At 45.7% G+C, this 10873-nt stretch overlaps 1 protein-coding gene across 1 annotated transcript in view; it reads left to right on the top strand.

Moving 5' to 3' along the window:
* Positions 1–10873, top strand: part of FAT1 (FAT atypical cadherin 1) — a 109945-nt gene that overhangs the window by 83075 nt on the left and 15997 nt on the right. Inside the window, 10 exon segments of the mRNA XM_080660559.1 lie at positions 384–580; positions 1695–1848; positions 2647–2880; positions 3933–4322; positions 5593–5807; positions 6732–6869; positions 7878–8021; positions 9160–9228; positions 9230–9358; positions 9923–10841. Coding sequence (XP_080516685.1) covers positions 384–580; positions 1695–1848; positions 2647–2880; positions 3933–4322; positions 5593–5807; positions 6732–6869; positions 7878–8021; positions 9160–9228; positions 9230–9358; positions 9923–10841 — 2589 coding nt within the window.

The raw sequence follows: 10873 nt of genomic DNA, 5'->3' as shown, positions 1-10873 counted from the left end.
ACCAGTTAAGCTATATTTCAAGTTCTTTGCCTGTGCAAAGGAAATAGTTGCTTCATTATACCTTTTTTATTTGTATGACTCATTTATTCAACTTTATCTTAGTGTTTAATAAATACATAGTAATTAAAAAGAAAAGCTATAGTTTTAACGTAGGCTAAAGTATTACTTAGTAGTCTTTATATTTTATTTGGCTGAATGCTTTATTGAAATACAAATTTGAATGAGGAAGCTCATACACCAAATTCAAATGTAATTTTAAAAAAAACAACCTTAATTATTTTAAACCATAACGTTATATATCCTATAATTTATTTTTTCTATCACTTATTTCCTTCTTTATTTTAAACAAGTCTGATTGTCATCTTTCTCTGTTGATTTAATAGGAGGGGATCCTTTGGGGCAGTTTGCTGTTGAAAATATACAGAATGAATGGAAGGTGTATGTGAAGAAACCTCTAGACAGAGAGAAAAGGGACAGTTATCTTCTGACTATCACAGCCACTGATGGCACCTTCTCATCAAAAGCTATTGTTGAAGTGAAAGTTCTTGATGCCAATGACAACAGTCCAGTGTGTGAAAAGGTAAGCTGCTCTTTAAGTTTCTAGATTACGAATCCAGGTTTCTCTCCTAAGCCACCCAGTAGGACTGTGGTGGGCAGTAGGACTGTGGTGGGATACCGTGGTGTCATTCGGCGTGTTTCATATCATAACCTCTTCCTGTTTAAGCAGAGGCGAGTGAGCAATGGGGCAAGAGATGGGCTAGCCTCGGAACTGGTTCAGGGCTTGCTCCAGCAGTTTGCAAATTACTCAGAGTGCTGTAAATTAGGAGCAGGATTGCAGTTGTGTTTAACTCTAAAAATGCCATGTAAAGTTTTCAGGAAGTGATTCCCTTCATTTGAGGAAGAGGTTACTTTGGAGGAAGTATCTGGCCAGCAGTTCTTCAAACAGAGTTTACTTTTGCTCTTACAGTTTTGGGGATACTTGCTCTTAACACGCTAGAGAAACTACGGGGTTCATAGTGCGGCTCCTGCAACTAAGCTGCTGTTTCATAGGAGATCGAATAACCCAGAGCAGAGCTGTCCCCTGGAGGTGCAGGGTGGGGCCTTGGGCAGGAGTGATCGCCGTCTTATATTGTGGTCTATGACATGGATTTCTAAATAGTTGGAACAGGAAACACCCCTTCGTTTGAGAGTCAGGTTGGAGATGAAGAGAGATTAGAGCTGGTGATGGAAGAGCCCAGGCCTGAGCTTCATTCACCCACGGGGCCTGGGGGAATCTTTGTTTTCTCCCAAGACACGGAGATCGGAGATCGCTTCCTTCTGAACTGCCTGTATTTGGATATGTGTTAAGAACGATTGCTAGCAATAGATTTCTGTATCGGAAATCCATCTTTAGGTCAATGTGGAGCGCTATTTATATTTTCTCACAGGAATTTAAACTGAATAAGAACCCAAGTCAAAGACATAAAGCACTGCATTCAGGACTCTGTAGGTTAAATGTCTGCAACATCGGGTTGTTCACTGTTCCATGGCTCCTCGTTTCATAAGAAAAATCGTTTTGAAAGCTCCTTGGATTTTAACGTTAGTCATTTCCCATGTTTTCTGTGGCCAAAGTGAAATGATTGATTTTCTGTCATGTGCTCGGCAGCCATGGTGTCCGTGTTTCGTGTTGACAGTATTGTTTCCAATCTCTGTAGACTTTGTATTCGGACACGATTCCAGAAGATGCCTTCCCCGGGAAGTTGATCATGCAGGTCTCCGCCACGGACGCAGATATCCGGTCCAACGCCGAAATCACATACACCTTATTTGGTCCAGGAGCAGAAAAATTCAACCTAAATCCAGACACAGGTAATGATGGAGTTTGGGGCAGAATTAATTGTGCTCCAACAAAATCATATACGTGGGTAGTTGTAGATCACTCGAATTTGAAATTCCATTTTGTTCATGTGAAATGTACTTGGTTGCTACAAAATTGACATCTTTTAGAAACCGAAACAGCAACTTAATGTATAAAATTTGGGGTGAGATAAAAAGTCAACAGCCAAGGATTTAAAGTCGTTTTTATCACCTTTAAAAATAAAAGAAAACCTCAAGATGTTAAAGTGTATTTTAAGCTTTCACTGTCTCCATTTTATATATAGCTTGCTTTCATGAAGACGTGACCATAAAGTCATAATTTAGCATATTCATTAAAATGACTCACAATGTATGATTCATCTTTAAGTTGCTGCAATTGTATTTCTCTTATAATTCGTATTTTATTAAAATTGGGGTCCAGTAATAGTTTTCTATTAAGCTGTCCCCCACCAAAGAACAAAGTATGAACATAGGAATCTAATATTTTGAGTCATCTAGAAACATTTAAATTTGGCAAATCAGGTAGCTGTTTTGTTTTGTGACAAACATACTGCCAGAGGCCCCAGCCTTGCTATCCTTGGGACTTAAAGAGCTGGCACCTGGCAGGTTGGAAACCTGGAACTCACTGTACTCACCCAGCCGCTGACCCTGCCATTGACAAAACTGGTCCAAAGGAAGGCTGTTACTCAGATTTAGCGATTGTAAGAGAAAAGGGGAAGACGTACCATTCGGTATCGTGGTTCACATGGTAAATCCCAAGGGAGGCCATTTCTGTTTGTCTGTTTCTAGGTGAACTGAAAACACTAGCCGCCCTGGATCGCGAGGAGCAAGCCGTTTACAACCTTCTAGTCAAGGCCACCGACGGAGGGGGCAGATTCTGTCAGGCGCACGTGCTGCTCACGTTGGAAGACGTGAATGACAACGCCCCCGAGTTCTCCGCCGACCCTCACACCATCACCGTGTTCGAAAACACGGAGCCCGGGACGCTGCTGACCAGGGTGCAGGCCACCGACGTGGATGCAGGTACCACCGGACGGCGCTCTGTCTTCAAGCCGTGCTCCCAGATCCTAGGAGCCTCTGTTTCAAAACACATCCCAGATTCGGGCCGTTGAATTATTGTACCTCATGCGTGTTGAGTAACTCCTCATTGTTGTGTTATTTCATTCCTTGGCCCTAAACGTGGAATGAAATAGTTAGAATAATGAGCTCACTTGTAACGAGTATTTGCAGTCTCAGAAGTGTGCCCAATGCACGTGCTGTTAGGTGTCTGTGGTGTCCCTACAATTCTGGTTAGTGACTGTGTTGACTGATCTTCATTTCCCATTGAGTTAGGGAAGTGTTGTTTTGTGACTAAACCATTAGTGACATAAAGATATTTTAGTATCATAGGAACAAATGCAATATTTTACAGTTTTACGAACCTTTCAAATTTTTGTGGAGAAATAAAAGTCTAGGATGTCTAGCATTTTGATAGCAGAGAATAAAAATAACTTCTTCGGTCATATTAATACTGAATAACTAGAAGAATAGCAGAAATTCTACTTTTCAAGTAAATCTGTCACTGAGGGTAAGTAATAAATAGACTTTAGAGCTGCTGGCGGCCCTGGCCGGGTGGCTCAGAGGCCTGCACACCAAAAAGGTTGCAGGTTTGGTCCCCAGTCACATTACATGTGGGAGGCAACTGATCAATGTTTCTGTCTCCCTCGCTTCCTCTCTCTCTCTCTCTCTCCTCTCTCTCTCTCCTCCTCTCCCTCCCTCCCTTCCCTCTCTCTAAAAAAATAAACCAATAAACATATCCTCCAGTAAGGATTAACAAAAAAAGATCTGAGTGTTACAGCATAAGTCCATATAAAACAGTCTTAGAAAGCTGGATAACTATGAAATTATATTTACTTTAACTCAGTAAATTGTTACTCTAAAAGTTTACTTTCTTAAGGCCATAGTCACAATGACTTTTAAAATAATGTGTTTCAGCCTTTTTCCTTTTCAATATGTATGCTGCATGTGTTTTAAAAAATAAACTTGTTTAAATTCTTTGAAATAGAGCCTTCTGACGTGATGTCCTCTGCTTACAGGACTGAATCGGAAGATAGCCTACTCTCTGGTCAACTCCGCCGACGGGCAGTTCTCCATCAATGAATTCTCTGGGATTATCCAGTTGGAGAAACCTCTGGATCGAGAGCTGCAGGCCGTGTACACGCTCACCGTGAAAGCTGTAGACCAGGGCGTGCCAAGGAGGTTGACAGCGACTGGCACTGTGGTTGTGTCCGTCTTGGATATAAATGACAATCCTCCCGTGTTCGAATACCGAGAATACGGTGCCTCGGTGTCTGAGGACGTTCTGGTTGGAACAGAAATCCTTCAAGTGTATGCAGCCAGCAGGGACATCGAGGCAAATGCAGACATCACCTACTCCATCATCAGTGGAAACGAACATGGGAAATTCAGCATCGATTCTAAAACAGGTGACTCACCCTGTAAATGAGAGGGACGCCCTTTATTCTGCCGTAAAGGGTAGATTGCCCGGCACTCGGCCTGATATAGAGGGACGGGTCATAAATTGTTAGTAGATACTCTAAAAGGATGAAGCTCACGTTTCCTTTGTATTGTTATTTTAAGTGGGGTTTAAAGTGGTTTCGAAGACTTCAAACTATGGTTCTACATAATAAAATACATTTCCGATGTATCCATTATAACTACAAGCAAATTAACTTTAAGTAGAAAATTGAAATATCTCACTTGAGGGATTTAGTAAAGATACAGATATAAAATGCGATAACCTAGTGAAGATAAGGACTGGAGGATAGAAGAGGACCTCCTTTTCATGCCCGTATGGAACTCATGGGACGTAGCTTCCCACGTGAAATGGCAGTCCCCACCTCTTCGATCTTAGCTTTTACGGGGCCATCTGATGATTCCAAAAGATGACTTTTTTGTTATGCCAGGTGTACATAACAGGTGGGGCTCTTTGAATTACACTGACGGGATGACGGCCAACAAGGTCAAAAGTCATCGGAGCTTAGGTGCTTGCTGCATAAATACTTCCCTAGTTGGGGTAACCTGTGGTGTGAATAGCTTTACGTGTTAGCACGTTGTAAAAAGTTGCTCCATTCAAATCGTATTTAATTGTTCATAACTATTTTCTGGAAGAAGTAAGCGTATGACGATGCTATTTCAAAATTTATTGTTAACTCATATCATAAAACTTATTTTTAGGCCTCTGTAAGTAGTATGGGCAATACAGCGGTGAAAAGGAAAGGTATTAAATCATTATTAAATCAAAGGGATTTTTAAAATGATGAGATGTAGTTATTCTAGAGATTTTTGTAAAAAAAGGATGTGTATTTCCATAAAAGAAAAAGTATGACAAGGAAAAGAAAACAAAGCCAAAGGAAGGATTTTTATGTTTTTATTTTATTAAATTACAGTGAAGTCTGTGATTTAGAAGAGGTAAGACATATAGTCATTTTTATAGGTGGGTATTGATGGTGTTGATTGGGAGAGTGACTTAAATAACACAAAGAATATAAGGAAAATAAGAGAAATAAATAAGGATCAGGGATGGGCAAATTCATAATTCTAATTGGTGAGTTAAGAAATTAGAAATTAGAAAACGTGCATAAACAGGAAGTAAACGTTGGAAGTGAAAGTTACATTTATTTACAAGTGCCGGTTTCATCCCTGAGTAAGCAGTAGCGTTTCAGAGTGCGGGAGTAATTTTGATTTTCCGTGCAGGGGCCATATTTATCATTGAGAACCTGGATTACGAAAGCTCTCACGAATATTACCTGACTGTGGAAGCCACTGATGGGGGCACCCCTTCCCTAAGTGACGTGGCCACGGTGAACGTGAATGTGACAGACATCAACGACAACACCCCGGTGTTCAGCCAGGACACCTACACGGCCGTGGTCAGCGAGGACGCTGTTCTGGAGCAGCCTGTCCTTACGGTGTGTATTTTTTTTTTTCCTAAAATACATTTTTATTGATTTCAGAGAGGAAGGGAGAGGAAGGGAGAGATAGAAACATCAGTGATGAGAGATAATCATTGATCGGCTGCTTCCTGCACACCCCCTGCTGGGGATCGAGCCTGCAGCCTGGGCATGTGCCCTGACCGGGAATCAAACCGTGACCTCCTGGTCCATAGGCCGATGCTCAGCCACTGAGCCACACTGGCTGGGCACAGTGTGTATTTTTTTCTATAGTTTTCTTCTCCTGGATCTCTGCAAGAGGTTTTTCTGTTCGTTTGTTTGTTTTATTAAGATTGATCCAGCTTTTCTGTAGTGGCCTTACTTGAATATATTTTGAAGATATGGAAATGTCTTTTGTTAAGCCAATTACTGACTCTATTATAAGTAACTAGAGGCCCAATGCATGAAATTCGTGTGTGTGTGTGTGGCGGGGGGGGGGTCCTCCTAGCCCGGTCTGCATCCTCTCGCTATCCGGGACCCCTTGCGGGATGTCCAGCTGCCAGTTTAGGCCCGACATCCCTCTCGTATTCTGGGCCCCCCCCCTCTCCTAACCGCCCACCTGCTCACTCCTTACTGCTTGGCTCGCCGTTCCTTAGTGCTGCCACGGAGGCGGGAGAGGCTCCCGCCACCACCACTGTGCTCACCAGTCATAGGCCTGGCTTCTGGCTGAGCGGCTCTCCGGCTGTGGGAGCACACTGACCACCCAGGGGCAGCTCCTGTGTTGAGCATCTGCCCCCGAGTGGTCATTGCGTGTCATAGCAACTGGTCGTTCTGCCTTAACAGTCACTGGGCTTTTATTATGTAGATTGCCTTATAATAGCTAGCTGTTGATATCAGAAATTTGCTGAAAGATTTCAGTCCCTTCCTTCGCTGTCTCCTAAGCGAGAGTGTCTTATTTTCTAGGTGATGGCTGATGATGCGGATGGACCTTTGAACAGCCACATCCACTATTCCATAATAGATGGCAATCAAGGAAATCCATTTACCATCGACCCCGCCCGGGGAGAAGTGAAAGTGACCAAACTTCTAGACCGGGAAACAGTAAGCGAAAACATTTGGCTTCCGTTGTTCACCGATGACAGAATCAGTACATGGAGGGGCCTCCTAGTCAGACACACCAGCGTGATGGGAAGTACCCAAAGGGTAGAGCCAGCCTCGTCCTTCCCAGCCGACAAGCACGATAGAAGTACTTGAAAATGACAATAGGAAAATACAGGGAGAGGATGAGAACTGTGCTTCGTACTTAAGTGACATTAGTGTAGAGTCAGGAGGAAAGTAGTGTTGGCTCCAGTGTTTTTAGGCACTTCATGGAGCCAGAAGCTGGGTCTTAATAACAGCAGACATTAGGGAATCCACAGGTGCTGAGAGAAGGGCTGCCGAACACACTCGGGATGTGGGCAGCATTCCCGCTCCTCCCACCACTCCTTCTGGAGAGGAGAGCTGAGTAGGGAGCTGCCCTGGAAAGAAGCTACCTTACTGGACTCCGGTTTTTTATAGGAAGTCATGACGGGAAAATCTCAGGAGTTGTAGGCAGTTGAGTACAGTCCAACTGGGTGAAACTGATGGGAGGGGGGGTGTGGAATGTCCTGAGGTGTTGAAATCGGCAAGCACTCGGGTGGGACATGTGCCACGTCTGTCTGCTTCTGGCTGAGAGGAACACTAGGAGAGGTTGCCTTCCTTCTCGTTACAGCCTTGGAGATCCGTTAGCACTTTTTTCTCATCATTTGAATTACTTTTCTGTCTTAATTTTTGTTAATGGTTTTTCAAGTTTGAACACTTTAACAGAATGAGTACGTATTTAGGAGGCATCAGAGAATCCAGTCACCATTGGTGTCTTTTTCTGTTGAGCCAATACCGTCCATTTGGCAGCTACGTTATTGGCAGTGACCTTGCTGTAGGCTGGGGACTTGCCCACTTGCAGGACATAGCAAATGGTGACGGGCATTCAGATCTGCCCTTCCCGGTTGTCGGGAGTACATTTCTGATCGAATCCCGTCCTTTGGCTTTGTGAAAATGGACACGCCGTCTCTGTGTCTTGTCCCCGAAAAGATTTCAGGGTACACGCTCACAGTCCAGGCGTCCGATAACGGCAGTCCCCCCAGGGTCAACACAACCACGGTGAACATCGACGTGTCCGACGTCAACGACAACGCGCCGGTCTTCGCCCAGGGGAACTACAGCGTGATTATCCAGGTACCTCGGGCGCTGAGGGCTCATTGCACGCGGCCCTCTTGAGATGAGCTCTTTCACGGCCTCAGTTATTCCTCTGAAATGTCTTTCTTTTCCAAAGACTGCGCCTTGGAAACATGAGATGGTCAAAGGAGAGGGTCTTCTTCCCGACTGACAGATGAGCGTTCTCAAGACGCAGTCAAGCGTTCACCTCCTCTTGTGCTTTGGTGTTCAAGATACTCTCACTAGCCTGATGCTTTTTTTTTAACTTAAATTCTTTATTATTTAAAGTATTACATATGTCCACTTTCCGCCCCCCCCATTGACCTCTCGCCGGCTACTCCCACCCCCAGCACATGCCCTCACCCCCCTACTGTCTGTGTCTATGGGTTATGCTTATATGCATGCATACAAGTTCTTCGGTTGATCTCTTACCCCCCGCCTTCCCTGTAGGGTTGGACGGTCTGTTCGATGCTTCTATGTCTCTGGCTCTGTTTTTGTTCAACAGTTTGTTGTTCATTATATTAGCCTGATTCTTACAAGTAATCTTAAATTCTGCTGTCCCTCTTTTCCTCCCTCCCCTTCTTGACCTTCCTTGCCCCACCCCCACTCCTCCAAACATCCCTTTCCAATCCTCTCCTCTTCCACTTCACTTCATCCCTCCCCAACATCACAATGCCCCCGTCCACTCCCATCCTCCCTCATTATCCCTCCCCCTTTCCCTTCCTCCTTCTTATCCCAGCCCCCTCCCTTCTCTCTCTTCCTGTCAAATGGAGCAGCAGTAGACTGTGCTTTCCATGTATTTCCTAATATAGGAAACTTGCCCATGTCTCTTACTGTAAGGGTTTGGTTTTGTTGCCCCAGCTGGTTTTGCTCAGTGGATAGGGTGTCCAGCCTATGGACTTAAAGGTCCCGGGTTCGATTCCGATCAAGGGCACGTACCTCGGTTGCCTGGGCCCTGGTTGGGACGCATGCAGGAGGCAGCCAATTGATGTGTTTCTCTCGCATCGATCTTTCTCTCTGTCTTTCCCTCTTTCTTCCCCTCTCCCTAAAAACCTGTGGAAAAAAATATCCTCGGACCAGGATTAACACACAAACAAAAAAAGATTTGGTTTTGTTGAAGGTTGTGGGGGTTTTGTTTTGGTGTTTGTTTTCTGTGCAGGAAAATAAGCCTGTGGGCTTCAGCGTGCTGCAGCTGGTGGTGACAGACAAGGATTCTTCTCACAACGGCCCCCCCCTTCTTCTTCACCATCGAGAGCGGGAACGATGAGGGCGCATTCGAGGTGACCCAGCAAGGCGTCCTCCTGACTGCAGCCGCCATCGAGAGGAAAGTGAAAGATCGCCACTCACTGCGGGTGAAGGTACGGACCTCTTCCTTCGGGATTCTCCTGTGGGTTCCCGGAGAAGAGCGGCTTTGGTGGTTATCTCCTGTATGTAAACAGCTCACATTTCATGAGAAAACAACAAAATGTATAGAGTTGTGTTCTGCCCTGCCTTCATTTTTATTCCATTGCATTTCTGGGGCCCATTGATTGATTTGGTTACTTTATCATAGACATTGATATGCTTCTAATGGGGAGAAAAAAGAACCTAATAGTTGGTCATTTTTAAGAACTTAAACAATGTAAATACATTTTTTTAAATTTTAAAAAAATATATTTTATTGATTTTTTTATAGAGAGGAAGGGAGAGGGATAGAGAATTAGAAAACATCGATCAGCTGCCTCCTGCACACCTCCTACAGGGGATGTGCCCACAACCAAGGTACATGCCCTTGACTGGAATTGAACCTGGGACCCTTCAGTCCGCAGGCCAATGCTCTATCCACTGAGCCAAACCGGTTAGGGCAATGTAAATACATTTTTATTAGGAAGTTGTGAACAGTGATCTAGACAGCAGTGATTTCTTTTTCCCTTTTCTCCCAGGTGGCCGATAACGGAAAGCCTCAGTTGTCATCTCTGACCCACATTGACATCATGGTCATCGAGGAGAGCATCTACCCCCCGGCGATCTTGCCCCTGGAGATTTTCATCACCGCCGTCGGCGAGGAATACGCAGGCGGTGTCATCGGGAAGATCCACGCCACAGACCAGGACGTGTACGACACTTTAACCTACAGTCTCGATCCCCAGATGGACAGCCTCTTCTCCGTTTCCAGCGCGGGGGGCAAGCTGATCGCGCACAAGAAGCTGGACCTGGGGCAGTACCTGCTCAACGTCAGCGTGACGGACGGGAGGTTCACGACGGTGGCCGACATCACCGTGCACGTGCGCCCCGTGACGCAGGAGATGCTGAACCACACCATCGCCATCCGCTTCGCCAACCTCACGCCGGAGGAGTTCGTGGGGGACTACTGGCGCAACGTCCAGCGGGCGCTGAGGAACGTCCTGGGTGTGAGGAGGGGGGACCTCCAGATCGTGAGCCTGCAGCCCTCGGAGCCCCAGCCCCACCTGGACGTCTTGCTGTTCATAGAGAAGCCGGGTGGGGCCCAGGTGTCGTCCAGGCAGCTCCTGCACAAGATCAACGCCTCCGTGGCCGACATCGAGGACCTCATCGGCGTCAGGATCCTGGACGTGTTCCAGAGGCTCTGTGCAGGGCTGGACTGCCCACGGAGGTTCTGCGACGAGAAGGTGTCTGTGGACGAAAATGTGATGTCCACACACAGCACGGCCAGGCTGAGCTTCGTGACGCCCCGCCACCGCAGGACGGCTGTGTGTCTCTGCAAAGGTAACGCCCGTGCGTGTGTGCAAATAGGGGATACGTGCTCTGGCCAACGTGGCTTAGTAGTTAGAGCGTCAGACCATGCACCAAAGGGTCTCGGATTCAATTCCTGGTCAAGGGCATGTACCTAGGTTAGGGTTCAATCCTGGCCCCAT

This window comes from Plecotus auritus (genome assembly GCF_963455305.1).
Source record: "Plecotus auritus genome assembly, chromosome: 3".
Taxonomy (NCBI): domain Eukaryota; kingdom Metazoa; phylum Chordata; class Mammalia; order Chiroptera; family Vespertilionidae; genus Plecotus; species Plecotus auritus.
This window is presented reverse-complemented; position numbering and strand designations above follow the sequence as displayed.